Source organism: Lycium ferocissimum, chromosome 7 (assembly GCF_029784015.1).
Source record: "Lycium ferocissimum isolate CSIRO_LF1 chromosome 7, AGI_CSIRO_Lferr_CH_V1, whole genome shotgun sequence".
Classification (NCBI taxonomy): Eukaryota; Viridiplantae; Streptophyta; class Magnoliopsida; order Solanales; family Solanaceae; genus Lycium; species Lycium ferocissimum.
The window spans coordinates 56,325,050-56,344,454 of record NC_081348.1 but is presented as its reverse complement, the minus strand read 5'-3'; the positions used below and the strand labels follow the sequence as shown (position 1 = coordinate 56,344,454).

Sequence of the window (19,405 nt, the reverse complement as noted above, 5' to 3'; positions counted from 1 at the left end):
CCCCTCTTTACTTTCTCTTTCCTTATTTGGACAATTTTTGTGCTTTCAAAATGTATTGGATTGACCCTTTTGTACTTTGCCGTAAGTAGTTTTTGACTTAGACATATTTCTATTCGAGTTTATTAAGACTATTAAGTATTTTGGGTTGTTTTACTTTACTTTTCTTACTTAAGCATTTAACTTTTTTTTTTTGGGGGTTCGCCCCGGGTGGGTTAAGGCCCCCCCGGGCAAAAGGATTTTGGTCTACAAATTTGGATGACCCCCAAGTTAATGGTCCTAAGCAAGGCAATGTATATAGTCTTGCATGAAGCCCCATACATTTAGGAAATTTTCACTTTTTCATTCTTATCGGCGCTCTTGTTTTTTTAATTTTTTAGTTTTTTTTTATTCTTTTCTCTTTTGGGGGACTAGATCGCCATTGGGAGAGAAAAGACCCCGCCCGCCCCGGCCCCTTTGCGGGGGTGTTGTTGGGCAAAGGGGCGGCGGAGAGTGCGTAATGGACCACCGGGGTCAAACCCCGCGAGACCGCGGGAGGTCTCGACGGGGGGGTGATCGGGGAGAGCCAATTGGGAGAAGGTTTTCCGGGGCCCTTTTCCGAGTTTCATTCCACACCTATGTGGAACTTTGGTTCCCGGGGGCCTTTCGAAATATAAAAAGTTTCTCCGGGGCTCCCGAGGTCCGACTGAGCGGGGAGACCCCCGGTCACAGATTGCCCCGTTTCGAAAGGCGGGCAGGCGCACCTTGGGGGCTCCTTTTGGTGTCCATTGGTTTTCTTTCCCCCCAACCACTCCCCCAGTCCGGAAAAAAAAAAATTTTTTTGAGCCCCAAAAGGGGGTCCTCCCGAAGAGCCCCTGGGAAAAGTTTTTCAAAAAGTTGCCTGAGAGGTTGCCCCTGGGTTGGGGAGTTCGGGAGGGACACCCCTTTTCGAGGGGGGACCCCCGGGGGGGGAGAGGGGATGGAGACTGACGGGGCCCGGGTTTCCCCTTTTTTCCGGGTTTATCCCCCCTTTCTTTGGAGAAGTTCGCCCCGTAGGGAGGGGAGATGGGGGGGCTGGGAGGGCTCCTGGGGATGGTGCAAAGACAAAAACCCCTTTTCCCCGTTGCCCCCTGGGGATTTTTTCTATAAACGAGGGGGGGAATTCCCAAAGATTTGTCCACTTTTTATTCGACGGGGGGCGTGGTCTTTTTGAAGAAAAAAGGGGCCCGAGGCCCGGGTTTTTAATGCAGGGCAAGGGGTTGACCCAAAGGCCCTTTGGCACTTAGGGGACCCCCGGATCTGGGGGCCCTTTTGGGGAGGTCATCACCCCCGATTATGGCCCGGGGTACCATCCGTTTCCGAGAGGGAAGGGGTCGTTTCATTTTCGGGAAGTTGGCCCCGGCTTTACATCTAGCCGTGTCGGTCCTTTCCGACCGAGCCCCGGGGTTTTTTAAAAGGGGAGACAGTTTCAAGATTCCCCAAACGGGCGGGTGGTCGCAAGATTTAACCCCCGTGCCAAGATCACTCCCCAAACTAGAGGGGGTACTCGGTAGAAGGGGGTCCGGCGGGGAGGGGTCCCCCGGGTGGGAGGTTTAAAGTGGTTCCCCCTTGGATGGGTTTTCCTGCTTTTTCGCGACTGGCCAAGGTCCGCCGTTTCACAAGTATTCTTTCTTTTTGCTTTTGTTCCCACGAATTATTTGATCCGATTCCCTTTTTTCTTAGTTGACCCCTTTGCTTTGAGTTATAAAGGTGGGACCCCAGACTTCCCCATTCATGTTTTACACCCCCGGGGATTCGAGTGGTAATCAGTATATAGATGTTTGGGAGTTTTTGTTGGATGACACCGGAAGGGAAAATTTGTAGGTGATTTGGGCGTATTTTGGGATGGGTTTATCAGATCAGCGATTTTGAATTGTTTGTCAAGAAAGTTTTCTTTGGGCCATGTTTCCCCGGATTTCAATGAGTGGAAGGGGGTTTTTTAACCAAGAAGAAAAAGGGTTATATTTTCGTAAGGGTTCGGAAGATGGGAGGGTCTCCCCCCGTTTAATTGTTCACAACCCTCCATTACCCCCCCGGGAGGGGTTTCCAATTTAAAAAGGGTTTGGGTTTAGTTAAAACCCCCTTTTTTTTTATTTTTTGACGGATCGTCTTTTTTTTCCAAACCCCCCTTTGAAAATGGAGGGCTCCCCTTTTTAGGGGTTCCTTAGGGGCCAAAGGGGGCCCCCGTTTTGTTTTGGTACTTTTAAAAAGATGATTTGGGTTAAAAGGGCCTTTAAAACGTTTTCGTTTCCGCAGTGAGTTCAGGCTTCAGGGGGTTTTTAAAATTTTTAATGTTCCCCCTGGTTGGGGGGGGGTTTTCCCAAGTTTCCCAGTTTCCCGCCCTTGGTTTTTTAGTTATTTCCCCACAAAAAAATTTGGGGGGTTTGGGTTTTTAATTTTTTTTTTTTTTCCCGAAAAAAAACCCCAATTGGAACTCCCCCTTATTTTTTAAGGGGTTTTACTCCCCCCCCCCCCCCCCCGAACCCTTTTATGGATTTGAGAAGGGGATTTAACCCTATTTGGATTCCTTTGTCATTGTCTTTATCGACGATATCCCGACATACTCCCATGTAGAAGGACACCAGCAACATTCGAGGATTGTGTCAGATTCCGAAGGAACTCCAACTTGAGAGGCACTGGGACCCCCTAAAATTGGAGGCCTAAGACATATCTCTTACTTGCCTATGGCTAGAGAGCCCTGTCAGGTGGACGGATAATGGCAAGATTCTTTCTTACCAAAGCGGCAATGAAAAAGTCTTACTCCCTCCGCTCAAAAGGATTATCTAGCTTTCCTTATTAATTTGTCCCAAAAAATTGACACATACATATTTAGAAACAAATTTAATTTTATGAGATTATTTACAACTACATAAATATTTAAGGCTTGTTTTGGATCACATTTCAAAAGTTTTCTTTATTTCTTAAACTCTATGCCAAGTTAAAGTAACACGATCTTTTGGAACGGAAGGAGTATTATTTTTTTCTGGGCATTGATTTCTTCTTATATAGCATCTCTCCAGCAAGAATGATTGGTTAATAAGTGTTGAATAATAAAAATCCAGAAAGGAGAATAATAATAAAAGGTGCGTGGATATTATTTTTTATTAACCTGCTTGCCTTGCAGTGGATATTATTTTTTAGTAACTTACTTGTCTGGCATTCCATGACAGAATTATTTTAAGTTTAAAGACCGTTTCAACATGTTTTTGGTCAACTCGGTGATGGATGTACAGCTAAGTACGTTCACACCTACTGCTTTTGACTTTAAATGTTTGTTTTAATTAATGTGAATATGTTTCTTTTTAGTTCGTTTAAATATATATATATATAAGTATTCTTGTTGTCAAATTTGAAAATAATTTAATTTAAATTTTTATTCTATTCTTAATGGGATTTTAATAACTACATAAATATCACAAGTTTTAGAAATCGTATAATCACAAATACTCTATTCTGATATATTTAACACTAGAATCATTTTAATTTTTTTTGCTTTCTCAAATTTCGTTCTCAATTAATTAAGTTCAAGTAAGTTGAATGTATATGCAAAGTTTAAGTATATTAACACTACTAAGGTAGAGGTAAAGTTTGCGTACACTCTATCCTATCTGGACCTCACTTATCGGATTACACTGGAATGTTGTTGGTTGCTGGTTCTGGTTTAGGTATATTAATATTACAAAAAAGCATGAAGTGCATGAAACAAGTATAGCAGATTGGATCGATGCATCCAGCGAATCGTGTTAAATTAGTTAATTGTTAAGATTGAATTAAGAATACGTGATAAACTTTATACAAAAATGCATTTATTGATTCAATATATATATAGTAAATATCTAATTCCCGGGGCCCCTTCTAAATTCAAGGAACCCACATTTGACTTTCGATCTCTCTCGATCGCTTCTTGTGTGTTTGTATGTATATATAAAATATAGGGGTAGAAAAAATGGAACTCATTACAGAAACTAAGAGAAATATGGAGAAGGCAATAGTCATTGGTTTGATCATAAGCTTGTCATTAATGATGATGATCATGCCTATGGTTGATGCACTTGATAAAAGCCCAAAGGCAGTGGAACAATGGTTCCAAAAGCTTCCCCATGCAAAGCAAAAGACAACCAAGCTTCATTTCTACTTTCATGACATAGCTGATGGTGGAGCAAACGAGACAGCTCCCATAATTGCTCAGGCAAACATCACATCTCTATCACCTTTTTTATTTGGCATACTCAGGATGATAGACGACCCTTTGACTGTTGGGCCAGAGTTGAGTTCCAAAAGAATTGGTTCTGCTCAGGGAATATATGGTTCTGCAGCAATGGATGAATTCGGTTTGCTAATGAACCTCAACTTTGTGTTCACTCAAGGACCATACAAGGGTAGCACTTTGAGTTTGCTTGGTAGAAATGCCATTGGGCAACAATATAGGGAGATGCCTATTGTTGGTGGATCTGGTCTTTTCAGGCTTGCTCGGGGAATTGCTACTGCTAAGACCTACTTTGCTAACTTTACCCTTGCCATCGTTGAGTATCATCTCATTGTACTTCATTATTAACTCGTGTAAAATGGCAAAAAACTCACGAAAATTTGTGTTTTTGATCATTATGTCTTTCTTTTTTAATTTGGACACAATAAGAAGGATTTGATCTGAAGAATACTTAAATTTTTTCATTTTAGCAAAGAGATCTTGTTCGGTTATACTATAAAAAAAGTTCCTGTACATATAGCACTATCCAAACTATTTATCAAAATATATCGTTGTTCACATGAATTTATATAGTTTTGAAAGTGCTATTCTATACATACCTGCTATATATCATACGTTAACTTGAGTAGTAAAGAAGAAAATTGTCCCATTGTTCCCTCACATAGACGCCTTTTTCCTGGAAAGAACGAAACTAAAGAGGCGTACCTTATAAAGTATCAGAACTAAAAATAGATAAATAGTTTTGCCTATTGATAATATAAATTCATTGAGTAGAAGCCTATCAACAAATAATGTGAACCCTAAGTTGGTTTTTAGCTGGCCCAAGGTCGAACATGAACGAAAAGTAAGGGGCAATTGTGTTTTTGATAATTATCTCTTTCTTTTTTAATTTGGACACAATAAGAAGGATTTGATCTCAAGAATACTTCAATTTTTCCATTTTACATTTTAGCAAAAGAGGGTCTTGTTCGGTTTCCACAAAGTTATGCCGGTCCCGGCATAAAAGTTTGCCCATTAAAAGTATGCCCCCACCGGCATAACTAAGGAACTATCTTCACTATCCAAACTACGTATACTATAACTTTGATAATTCCTTCACTGCTGTTTGCCCACGTATGTGGCATAACTGAAGGAATTATCGTTATTTTTGACACTGCATACTTATGCTAAGTCCGCCCATAAGGCATAGTTTCGGGTCCGATAAAATTTTTAATTCTTAACAAAAGTATGTCGGGTCCGGCATACACGCGACTCAAACATTGTCTTGCGATTTTTTTTTTTTATTTTTGCTTGAGCGGGGGTTCGAACTCAGAACCTGCGCGAAAGCTCAAAGTTGCAATGCGAAGGGCAAAATTAAAGACCAGCAATATGAGGGGCATAATTTAAAGACCACAAATATGAGGGGCAAAATTTAAAGACCACTCACAGGGGGCACTCCGCGCAAAAAAATGCCATGTAAGTAGGGGTGTCAAATTTAGACCAAAAGGTGATTGTCCACCCAAAATTTTATAGGCTGGGCTCAAGATAATTTCACATTGGGCTGATTTTAGCCCAACCAACATAGCCCATTTTAAAGTGATTTCCAACTTAGCCCAATTCTAGCTCGTTTTTAAGATTTACTTAAATTTGGGTTTACTGCTTGAGTTTACCCTTTTTTTTTTTTTTTTATGTATACACTTTTCTTGTATCATGTATCTTATAAGTTTGCAGCATGTTTGATATGAAGGGAAATATTTTTCACGAAAAATGTTTTGCTCTAAAATAATTACCACGGAAAATGTTTTCCTCAAAAATATTTTCGAAAAATCCGCGAAAATAATTTTCGAGAAAAATATATTTCTAGAAAATATTTTCCACGAAAATGTTTTTCTAAAAAATATTTTCCATGAAAATGTTTTTCTAGAAAATAGACCCTTCAAAAAAATTAGGTCAAGTTGGGCAGGTCATGACCCAACCCATTTTTAGCCCATTTCAGCCCAAGTAACTTTTGGATCAATGTTAGCCCAACTCATTTGATTGGGCCAATTTCAGCCCAACCTGCCCATTTGACACCCCTACATGTAAGGGTGCATAACAGCTAGAAAGGCAATCCCCAAAAAAAAAAAAAAAAATCCTCCATAGAAAGGTAGTCCAAACAGGGAAATAATGGAAAAATTACGTGTTATAGCTACTTTTAGTACATAATTAGTGATATTAACTACCTTTTGTTTTAATTACTAATAATAACTAAATACTTTTTGAATTTAACTAATATAGCTACATAGTAACTTTCAGTTACTGATGCACAAATACACCTAAAATTTAGCACCCCCAATCCCATATCCCTTTAATGGTAACAATATTAATCACTTAATATACATTACCATTCCATCTCCTTTTTCATAAATTTTTGACTTTTCTCTATTCTCAATCACTGGGTTATTTCGTATTTTCATTTCTCAAATCCCTAAAATTCTCTCTCTCTTTTCAACCACCGCCACCACGGGTGGCGGCTATCTCTAAAATTCTTTTTAGTTTCATGATTTCAAAGTTTGTGGACAAATTAAACATAAGTAGGCAATTAACCTTTCCATTTTCATTTTATGCGAATGATGTTTGATGATCATTCATTAGTGGTCAGGCTTATTTTTCAAATCAGAAAAATGCCAAGATTTTAGCCATATGGACCGTTGTCCATAAATAATTACCGAGTTGTATTTGATACGTAGGCTAGGTTTTTTGGTGGTCTAGAGTTTTTTAGGGTTTTTGAGAATGAAAAATATTTATTTGTCGTTCTATGATATAGCTACCAATTGTTGTGGTTGGTGGTGTATTTATGTAAGTTTTTCTATATTTTGTGTATTTTGTTCAAATTAATTCCATCGGCTCATATTTCAAATACATGAGTAAAAATACATTGTAAGTATTCTATATAATTGTGTAGTTTGTTCAAATTAATCCATCAAATACATGTGTGAGGCAAATTGTTTCACACAAATACATGAGATTTAATATAAAAATACATGGGGTTTGATTGGTAACTTCAAATACATTGGTTATGCTATCAAATACATGTGTAAATCAAAACGAAATCAATATTGAAAACTTCAAATACATTACCGCTAAAATACCTGGGTGATGCAAATTGTTACTCACACAAATACATGAGATTTAATATAAAATACATGGGGTTTGATTGAAAACTTCAAATACATTGGTTATGCTATCAAATACATGGATAAATCAAGAACGAAATCAATATTGAAAACTTCAAATATATTGGTTGTTGAATATTTTCAAATTTTGAATTTTTGATTTTTTATGTTTGAATGTTGAAGATTGGATGGAGGAATAGAAATGGTTATGAAAAGGTAATCTAAAATCGATTTTGTGGAAGGGTATGGTAAAAAATACCGCTTAATAGCTAATTAATTGATCCCACCGTTATGGCCCCCCCCCCCCATGCGAAAAAATAAATTTGGGAAAACATAGCTACAAATGGTAATTTTTAAAAGATAGCTATAAATGATAGGAAACTACCAAAAGGTAGTCATTTTGTTAATTTTACCATTAAAAAACATCACTGTTCCTTGCTTCAGGTTTTGTTCAAAATCATCGGTTTGCTGTGCTGCAAACAAGCTCCCATACAAAGGCAATAAAAAAAAGTACAAACCTGGTATGTTTTCCCAAAAAATAGTCATGCATGCTATCACATCCCTTACAAAAGATCCACCAATGATCATAAGCAACCTTTGATATCTCAAGCACTCATATTTCAGGCTTCAAGGAAGTCAACATGGTCCTTACCACCAGGGGTGTGCATAATTTGGATAAACCCAAAATTCAAACATTTTGTACCTATATTTTCAAATTTTCAAATTCTGGATTGAATTTCAAATGTACTTTATAATAAATTTGGAATTTTGGATTTGAAACTTCGAATTTTTGAATATGCGAGATCGAATTTCTTATACCTTATGTTTGGCCTACCCAACTATCCATTAGATATTAGCGCATTACCTATATGCCCAATCTAACAAGTCAAATATACTCTGCTCATTACACATCAACCTATGTATTAAAAAATATTACCAAGTTCAATATGTTTGGATCTGTTAATTTTAAAGATAGAATACTTTTAGATTTCCTTTTTTTTTTTTTTCATTGTTAGTATATTCCGTGCGTTAGATGATTTTACCAAATTGAACTTGTTAATTTATAAGATCAGTGCTTCTGTTGCGACCTTGGTAATGATTTTATGGCTTGTATGAATACTTTATTTGTATGATTGTTATAGCAACGGGGAACTATATATTAAGGCAATTTGATATGAATATTTTATTTGGTTGTTCATGAAGTAGAAGAAGCAGCAATTCAACTCATAGGCCGAACCAAAAATCTAAATTATCCAGATCGATTTATACAAAACCGAATTTAAAAAATCCGATCCAATCTGAACGTATTTTAATCGGATTCGGATTACATTTAGCTAAATCCAAAAACCAAAATTATAATCCGCAATATGCTAAACCCGATCCAATCCGACTGATGAACAGGCCTAGTTAGCACCACAGCCATTCACGAGATATCGATTTCAAACATCACCCAACAGATAATCAGCATACCTACAGGGCAGGCTAATATACATTGTCCCTGTAGTATCCAACTGCAATAGACATCCTAACAATGAGTAGATCTGAGAAAAAAATGATCTTGAAGTCGGAACATAGCAGAGTGCCAGAGCACATAACCATCTCAATAATCTAAAAAGACCTCCAAGTATCATGATGCCGAGGCATTCTAATCGCTGGACTATAATCAGAAACAGCCTAATATGCAATGCCATATGTAGCTCAAGACCTGAGGAAACTGCAAGAGTCACTCCAGGGAAGTGGCATTCAAAACAATTGCACATAATTGAGATACAAACACAGCAAATCTGGGTAATTCTATAGTACGAGGCACAAGCTCGGTAAAGCTTCATCCTCATGTTCGCAGAATGAGGATGAAGCCTCTTTCTCCTGGACATCAACGTTCATCAGCACGATGAGCAATCTGCCCACCCGCCAACACCAGCATTCAGCTTACTCTTCCCATATATTTGCAATAAGACATAATTCAATCAGAGGGTTCAGCTTAGTCACCCAATTATGATCCCACTACCTGCTTCCTAAGTAAACAGCATTTTAAAGAGTACTATAAAAACATGGATACAACTAGATAGGAACTTGGAGGAAAGCTAATTGCACAAACTGCAATAGTGAAACCATGCAACAAAGAATAAAGTGACAAGAACTACCTCACAATTTGACGTCCACATATCGAATTCAGGACACAGGCCACCGCCTTCAGCTGGCATCTGCCACCGTCGGCAAAGCCTTGTCGTGGGATGGGCTAACGACTAGCATTTCCAATCTAATCGTCCACCTCTTAAGTAAAAACTAAATAGTTGAGTAGATTACACAAATCACTCCACCCAAATCGCAAATCCAAATCAAGGGAGCAAATAAAGAAGAAGCTCAGTTCCCATACAGATAAGATTTAAATCTTCCTACAAGTACTTCCTATCTTGCAACTTGAAAAGAAAAGGCTAAAGTACAGAGAGTCTCTGGTATGGCTCCACTAAGCAATGGATGTGGAAGCAAACATTACTACCAGACCCATCAGTTCGTCTCCATTGCTTCTGTATGATATTTCATCAGATCAGCATCTAGATCTTCTGCAGATACCTTTTCTCCACGGCCTCCTCTTCCCCGTCCTCTGTTGCCTCCTCGAAACCCACGACCACGTCCTCTACCACCTCGTGACCTCCCAAAACCACCACCTCTTGCTTGACCACTGTTTTATCACATATGAGATATGATTAGAACGTATTGAATGGAAACTAATTCCACATTCATAATCCAGTTAGATCATATAACTAGGTTAAACAGCATCAAAAGGGAGGAAGAAACCAAATGAATAACTCAATTAAGGATTTAATACAAAAGTACTAAAACTTGAGATTAAGTTATTCAACAAAACTTTACGTCATTGAAGCTAAATCATTCTGACTGATCATCCAATCAGGGAGGGTACTCATAAGGTTTTCAAACTGAAGCCATCACATTAGCCCGTCAGCACAGTAACTGTCCAACACTAAATCCAATTTTTCTTTACCTGATTTCACGGAAAATCTTTTTGATAAGTGCATCAATCTCGATTCTTCACTGACTTGTGTTTTGCACTATCACTTCTTTTGTTCAACAACATTCATCTAACTTTCCTAAATAATTATGTACCTTTGTGTTCCACAGAAAGTACTCAACAGTCAAACACAACGGCACGCTTCAAAGGGCCGAACATTTGAATTAATTGATCGTGCTAATACCAAAAAAGATTTTCCAATCAATGCCTCTTGAATACTTCCAAAATTGTCCCTTCAAGGACATCAGATTTAATTTTAAAAAGAATACTTCCAGTACTCGATACACTAAAGACAGTCGAAGCTAACAAAGGGATGTTAATGAAGTAACTAACAAAAAGAATTACTCCCTCAGTCCCAATTTGTTTGACACTTTTCGAGTCAAAACTTCTTAATTTTGACAGTGTGTTCGAACACAGAATCTATAAATTTTTCGAAATAAAATTTACATATTTAGAAACTACGTAAGTAGTACTATAAGCCACCATAATTAATAATTTAAAATATTTAAAAGATATATGAAAATATTATGGTCAAAGAACAACTTGTTTGACTCTCGAAAAGCGAAAAGTGTCGAACAAATTGGGAAAGAGGGAGTAGGTGTTAATATTACTTTTTAAAATAATTCTTGATATTTATAATAAAAATCTTAACCAGTGTTGTCAAAAGCGCGCTTAAGCCTTGAGTGATACTAAAAACGTGTTGAGCGTTTCGCTTCACTTAATGTAAGTTTCAATGTCATCATCAAGGTTCTAAGACATACTTTTCCTTGCCAATGAGCGTAGCAACTGATATTTCATTTTATCGTAGATTTTTTTTTTGTTTTCAATTTCTTTGTTCATATATTTATTATTCATGGTTACAATTATTAGTCTTGGATTGAACATTTATATTTGTAATTTTTCTCCTTATGGACGGTTTTAGGAGAGGTAGCCGAAGAAGTATTGGGGAGAGGTGATTACACAGGACATGGCTCAGGTCCGACTTACCGAGGACCTAACCTTAGATAGGGGATTATGGAGGACACGAATTAAGGTAGAAGGTTGAACGTTACCTTAGTTGAGTATCGTTGTACTAGTAGTCGTAGTATTATTCTTGTAGTGTCGTGCCATTCAATTTCCGATACTTTTGTTGTTTCTTGTACTTTGATTATTGTATTAATTTGTGGTAGCCTTTCTTTAATACGCATTTATCATGCTTTTATAGTATTTTTTTCATGACTTTTTATACTGCTTTGAATTCCCAATTTGACCTCCCCACCACCTAGGGTAGTGGCAATGTCTATGTACATTCCACCCTCCCCAAACCCCACTTTATGGGATTTTACTGGGTATGTTGTTGTATTTGTATTTGTATTTTTTTTCTCCATGTCCGCCTTTGTACACTGAAACACACACTTTATTTCCGCTTAAAACCCCAATGGAACTCAGAGCTTCTCAAGTAAGAAATGATTCTACATCAATTCAGTTTTTTTTTTTTTTTTTTTTTTTTAAAAAAGTGATTAAAACAACAATATATTTCACACCTTCAAACTACATATTTGATTAAACACAAATCTTCATGAATTCCTTTACTGAATATCCTTAATCCTTAGTTTAAAAAACCTCAGAAGGGAAGGGAGAGAAAAAGAAGAGAGCATGCTTGGTATGCAAATAGAAGAGGAAAGACATGATGAGACAATGGTCTCTTGACCCATAAATTTTTTCCTCAAAACAACTGTCTGCCCCAAACCCTTATCCAAACAAAGGAAATGTTCACTAACTCCCACCGTTTACTCAATTCTCCTTTCCTGCAGCCAAACAAAGCTTACATTCACTGATACCTTTGCACGATGGTCGTTTCGGTAAGATACTTGTATGATCTATCCACATGATTGACTGCAATACAAATCACTAATACCAACCACACATTTATCATTTTTTGCTAATTCATTAACTTATCTTACTTTGATTGCAGACTCAAAACAAACTAAGCTAATTTCTCCACTTTGCTCATATATGCATGAATTTCTTACTCCTGCTGAACTACAGTCACCAGTCTTGTAAAACCACTATAAAACTTGCTGTCAGAAACAGCATCCAGAAACGACGAACAAAATGTGCTCCATAATCAAATATATACATACTTCTTCTTTGGATGACATTTATAAGGAGTGGATCAAGAGACCAGTGAATGTGTAAAAGAAATTTACAGATGGTCAGCATACAGAATAAAGCACATCAAAACAATTAGCACCTGGGTAGATGTCTCAATCTTATCAAAAAGCTTCTTTCACTTATCATCAAATAGCTAAGTAGAAAATCTCGAAGAAAATTTTAAACCAATACTGGTGAATAATGGGGCATACCTTCTAGAAACTCCATTAGCATCTCCAAATCCAAAAGCAACATTGGGGAAAGGGGCAGTAGGAGCGGCAATATTGGTTCCAACAATTTCAATCTTCATTGGCTTCCCATCGAGCTGAACATTGTTGTACCTTTTAACAGCAGCTATAGCATCTTGTCTGCGTGAGAAAACTACCTCTGCCGTACCCTGAGGAAGCAATTCCAATAATCTCAGCTAAACAACATTTTTTTTTCTTTAAAGTGCGAAGTGTAGGTTAACAAAATACCTTTGATCTCCCGCTCCTATCATAATGAATAGCATAGCGTTTCAGGCCACCAGCTTCTGTAAAGAGCTCCTGCAATTCAATACATATACATCTTTACATGCTTATATTGGTGGCTAATCAATAAACCTCCAAAAACAGATTGCACACACTACTTGCAAAAATAATAGTACATCTCTTTTCATAAAACCAATGCAAGTACAAATTCCTACGGTAACAAGCTTCCTTATGGGCATAGGAGTTAGCAAAAATTCAGACAGCTCAATCTAGTTGCTTTCAATTCATTTTTTATTCTTAGTCGCTTTCAATTCAATGTCTTTCTTAAACTAGTCAACCCTAACAGGCAACTCTATCCTCCTCAGCAACATCTCTGTTAATTTCATGATCTCCTTTTTAACTTAAATTAGCACAACTCCTTTGCTTCCTATTCACATCTTATTTACCTCCTCACTCAATTAACAATGATCTCATGTCATCTCCCTTTTTCTCATCTTACTATTCTCACAAGCACAATTGCATCACAAATAATGAATATATGTGAACAGCAGCAAACAAAAGGTCACAACTTTGACAAAAGATCGGGAGAAATTTAACTGTGTAACCAAAAGAGACTAGGGAAGCAAAAGAAAGGAAAAACGCTGAACATCAAATTAACAACTAGTATGCCTCAATCCCAAACTAATCTCTCCTTTTTGGCCTGTTTTATTCCAATACCAAAGAAGACAATTAGAGGTACAGTTAGACCTCTCTATAACACCATCCTTATATAAGGACACCTCACTATAACAGCCAAGTTTTTCTCATAACCGATTCTTTAGGTTATATTTTAACTCTCTATAACAGTTTTTTTACCTATAACAGCAACAAACATCTCTATAACAATACACTCTCTGTAAAATTACCCCTATAGCCCAATATATCTTGGAACCAATGATGCTACTCTTACACGTGGAGTTACCTAAATCTCATACTTATCCCTAAAATCTCCAAACAAAAAACCTAATAAAACATGACATTAACAACATCAAACGGCGAGACAAAAAAAGCAACCAATTTATGTGGCACACTTTCCTTTTAGTATGTCCCAAAAAGAATATTGTCTTTCTATGAAACAATTTAACTTTAAAAGTCTCCTTTTACGCTTAATGAGATATTTACAACCACACAAGTATCTAAGCCTTGTTTTGGACTACAAATTTCAAAAATTTCTTTTTTTCTTAAACTTGCCTAGTCAAATGGTGCCTCATAAATTGAGATGGAGAGAGTACCTTGATATCCTCATTGGAGACGCCGTAATCAAGGTTTGAGATGTAGAGCTTTGTCCCAGTCTCTATAGAAGAACCCCGACCACCGGCTTGTCCAAAGGCGATAGCTTGATCTGCCGCGAACATATCATGATTCCACGCCGCCACAGGAGCCTGAACCGCCATCAACTTGGATCAGATACAAGAAGTTTATCCACACCAAGAACGTTCAATATCCAAGAAAAAAAATATATTCCTTATCGTAGATGAGATTCTTTTTATAACCGTTGCGTTGCGTCATTTGCTTTTTAACTTGAATTTTTTTGTTGTCATATTTTTCTTGATAGCATGCTTCAAATCAAAGAGAAGTCTATCGGAAACAGCCTCTCAACCCCACAAAAGTCTGCATACGTCCTAGCTTCCCCAGACCCCACTTGTGGATCTACACTGGGTATGTTGTTGTTCTTGGCGTATGAGCCAAGTTTGCATGCACCTCCACTAATTCTACGGGATACTTGCCAACTCCCACCCGGTACCAGGTAAATCTATCTACCAAGACTAGAATAGATTGAAAGAAATGACTTAGTGTTTTTCTTTTGTTTCATGATTCTCAACCCACTTCATTGACAACTAAGCCACACCCTTGGGTGCTAATAGCATGAACCGAGAAAAAATCAGTATTTTTCTATTTGTTTGTCTGGTTCAACATCCGGAAAAAATATTCCTTATCGCAGATTTGAAGTAACGGAACCGAGAAAAACCGATACTCCCTCCGTTTCAGTTTCAATTTCAATTTGTTTGTCTGGCTTTGACTTGGGACGAATTTTAACAAAGTAATTGACTGCCCACACTGAACACCAACCCAATCTCGATAAGAATCAGTACGCCACACTCGACCATAACACTTTCGCATCTTGTGTTCTTAAACCAGAGATAGGTAGAATTATACCTAAATATCCTTTGATCTTGCGGTCTTAAACATGTCACATAAAAAACTAAAATTAAAGAATTGGGAGGGAGAAATTCTTTTTGTAACGGACTAAAAAGGAGAGTAAGACAAATAAATTGAAACGTATGGAATATTTTTTTAATTAGATCTTTGAAAAAATAGGACCTTGGAGGTGGAATAAGGTGCAGATCGATTAGCAGAGCGATTGAGGAAACGGCGAGTGGGACCGGAAGTGGAGGCTGCGCCGCGACCTCTGCCGCGAGGTTTATTTGCGGTACTGTTGGTTTTATTCTTCTTGATGAGATCGTCCAAACTCATGTCCAAAGCTGCTTCTGCCATTTTTTTTTTTTTTTTGTAATATTATGATAATTGAGAGGGGAAGACGAAGGAGGAAGTGGAAAGGTTAGGGTTTGAGCCTTTGAGGGAAAGAGAGGAATAGAAGCTTGTATAGAGAGATTCCGGACGAAATTTAATAGGCGGTTGGATATAAATAAATGTGAAATTTGACACTGAAAAAAAAAATTGAAAAATAATACTACTTCACTAGTTTTTTTTTTGTCTTTTCACTTTTATTTATCCATTATTATATATCAAGAGAAAAATAATTTATTTTTTCTATTTTACCCTTAGCATTAGTTATTCATTTCAAATTATTTTTCAAATTCATTAAGAAGTCATATACCAATTAATAAGGGTATCATGGTAAAATGCACACTTTATTTATTATTTTTTAAGAATTTATATAAAATTAATAGTGAATGAAGAAAAGTCGACATAGGAGATTATTATAAAGTTTGACACCCTCTCTTTGGCGTTAAAGCATTTATTTTTTTCTCCTTTTTTTGACATTTTTCTTTTTTTTTTTTATGCGCTATATTAAAAAAAAAAAACTTAAATGTCACTCCTTTAACTCTCTTAATCAGTAGGAATTTAGTAGGCTACGAGTTGGTTAGCCAACTTTTTGACCTTTCGTATCGATGAGGTTCGAATCCTACATTATAATTCCCTCCCCCATGTAATAAAAACTCTCTTAATCATGTATTTATATATATATTCTTTTTTTATCCTATTTAATATATCTCATTATACCTCAATAGTTATTTTACAGTCACGGAAAATGTTTCACCTACTCCATTCGGTTTCCCCACTCTTTCTTTCTCTTAATTTAATTAATAAATGTGACACATATTAAAATTAAGGTGTTAATTGTACCTCCACGATTAAAAAAAAAAAAAAGAATAAAGAAAGAAGAAAAAATAAAGACAGCCGTTTCAAAATTAATGCTCCCATAACCTGTGGCTTTTCAATTTCGCAATTTCCTCAAGTCTTGTTATTATAGCTTCCCAATTTTTCCACATCCAAATATGACAAAATAAACCCTAAATTTCATATTTACAGATCTGTCCACTTTTTCCGCTTTTAGCAACTTTTCTCATTTTCTTAAATTTGGTCTTTTTTGACTTGTTTTTCGCTTGATTTCTTTCCGGTTGCTTCTAAATCACACAAAACCTGTAAAATGGAAGTAAATGACATTAAATGCACTACTTTCTCAATCAAACATCGAAAAAAAAAATCTAAGATTAAAAAAGAGATAAGTTGGTAAAATACCAACTTATCAAACTCCTAAACTTAAACATTTGCTTGTCCTCAAGCAAATCAAAACTTTCAAAGGACTCAACTCAATAGTCAATACTACACCAATATTATACCAAGTCAAAAAGGTCCATTTTAAGCACAAAACATGACTTTGATAGGTACTAACAACTAATCTAAAGCATATGATCACCAACAAAATCTCAAAAACTCTTTTTTTTTTTTTTTTTTTCACTGACGTATGGCACCCACACTACCCACGAACCATTTAATCACTTTACGAGTCAACATAAATTATATGAACAATCAATAATAAGTCTAATAGCCCGTTTGGATTGGCTTATAGCCCACGGTTGGGGTAGTCCAACCCCTTTTTTTTTTAACTTATTTTTCAGCTTATAAGATCTTTAGATAAACTAAGTTAAATGGGTCAATTATTTTTTTGAGCTTATTTTAAGCACAAAATGATTTTAATTCGCCAAACTAAACACTCAAAAAGCGAAAACAATTATAAGCCAACTTATAAGCCAATCCAAACGGGCTCTAAGTCACATCATAAATACTGAACGTGCAAAAATTATTAAGTCATAATACATCTCCCCAGAAATGAAGTCACAGTATAAGAAGAACTATCCAAATCATGTCTAGGAATAATACATGAGTTTGAATACATATGTAACACTATCTAGTGGAATGAGTAGTAGACAATAAAAGATAGACTTCAGGGCTGCAGAATGGCAGGTAGCTCACCCTCAGAATCTCAGCAAAGTAGCCTCAAGGCTAGAATTGGGATCTCGACAAAGGTCCTGCCTCAAACTCTGCAATCAGAAAAAGTGCAGCAAGAGTAGTATCAGTACACGCACTTACCGGTAAGTACCATTGGGTGATTAAGATTAGTTCACGCAAATGAAAACACGGAATCAACAAGTCAAACAGATAGATAAGCAATAACCATCAAGTACAACTATCATAAAACAAGTCATAGCCTAAGGTTAAGCTTCTACACCACAAGTCTATCAACTCCTCAATTATTACTTGAAGTAAACCACAACACAAGTACAACCAACAAATCCAATGGATCAAATGTACAATGGGATAATGAGGAATGCAATGCAAATGAGATGAATGTCATGCAATGTAATGGCCAATAAATCAAACATGTACACACATGCTAAGGACGGAAATATCAACGTCTCAATAGTCATGACCCATGGGGGACCTACGGCGTCCATGTAGTAGTCACTCCACACGAAGCCCATATGTGACTCTGCCACTATACGTCCGCACATACCTTGGATCGATAACTACATCAATATACTTTCATCTTTCTCTTTCTTTCATTTTCAAACATTTCCATAACTTTCTCATCAAACTGTTTCCACAACTCTTTCATCATGAATAAATGTATGAATGCAAGAATAAGAAATCAAATGCAATCAATGTCAAGAAATATGATATGGAGATCACAAAGCACCATAAGTCAATTCAATCCTTGCATAAATTATCAAATCATTATGGAAACGTATCAAATATTCAATTTCAATGCTACAATACATCTAGCACATCCCACAACACCACAATCACGTAATCAAGTACACCACATATCAATAATTGCGTAAATAATGGCGACAAGCCCACATAATCAGAAGTCATACCAACCTAATTGGATCACCATTCCACACCATGCCCGAAGGCCTATCATGCTTTCCCTGTCAATACTACGTAACATATGTGAATCGCTAATCAAAGTTTAACAAAGGTAAGCCATAACTTACCTCGATGCCGAGCACGAGCCTCGAACCGTCAAACCTAGGTTTTTCCCTTCTGGAGTGCCTCCGAACGCTCAAAGTCTAACAATCAGACGATCTATATTAGACTACGAATCCAACAATACACACACACACTTTTTCAGAAAACCCCAAAATAATCCTAAAAAGGTGACTACGGCTTTACAAGGGTAAAATGCGAAATTATAAGTTGAAAAAGGTCAATCCGAAGTTTAATAAGTCCAATACTCATTATCAGCACCAATTAGTCCCCAATTGGCATTAATTTCATCAAATAAGGAAAACCCCCAAATTCCATATATTTAGACCCCAGAATAGGAAGAGATTCAACTTAATATCTAAATCCCCAATGATTAGAACCCTAGAATCTAAGAAATCTCCCCATAAAACTCATTAGAAATGCAAAAAAAAAAATCATAAAAGCAATTTGGGGTTCCTAACCCATATTCCCCAAAATCTCATTCATGAAACTAACATGGAATCTAAACTTGACCCATAAATAAAACACAAGATAAAGCAAAGGAACTTACCCCCAAGATGATTTCACCCAAAAGCTCTTCAGAATCGCCCACAATGCTCTCTAGGTTAGGAATTTAGTGAATGGGAAGAAATGATTTGAAGTTTGGGAAACAAAAGGGTTTTTCTGATTCAAAGATCTCCGCTTACTGATACGCCCAAATTGCACCTTTTAAACTAGGAGTAAACGGTCGTTATAAAATATAGAACCCTACAAGGTTGGGTCGAATCCTACAGGGAATACACCGAAGAAATATACGTTATAAGTGTAACGCTTGACTAATAGTCTATATTTCTAGGAGAGGGTTGTAAATAATATTGGT

The 19,405-nt window shown here is 36.7% G+C and overlaps 2 protein-coding genes across 2 annotated transcripts; one reads left to right on the top strand and one right to left on the bottom strand.

Annotated features, from left to right (window-relative positions):
- Positions 1 to 3,922: 3,922 nt before the first annotated feature.
- On the top strand, positions 3,923 to 4,573 carry LOC132063008 (dirigent protein 23-like). The gene has a single exon (XM_059455461.1). The coding sequence runs from the start codon at positions 3,962 to 3,964 to the stop codon at positions 4,568 to 4,570; it is 609 nt and encodes a 202-aa protein (XP_059311444.1). The 5' UTR covers positions 3,923 to 3,961; the 3' UTR covers positions 4,571 to 4,573.
- A 5,030-nt stretch (positions 4,574 to 9,603) lies between these two features.
- On the bottom strand, positions 9,604 to 15,636 carry LOC132065723 (THO complex subunit 4B). The gene is made up of 5 exons (XM_059459243.1): positions 15,352 to 15,636; positions 14,262 to 14,411; positions 12,997 to 13,065; positions 12,733 to 12,917; positions 9,604 to 10,039 (listed from the first exon to the last, which is right to left on the bottom strand). The coding sequence occupies exons 1-5, from the start codon at positions 15,523 to 15,525 to the stop codon at positions 9,865 to 9,867; spliced, it is 753 nt and encodes a 250-aa protein (XP_059315226.1). The 5' UTR covers positions 15,526 to 15,636; the 3' UTR covers positions 9,604 to 9,864.
- Between the last annotated feature and the right edge of the window lie 3,769 nt (positions 15,637 to 19,405).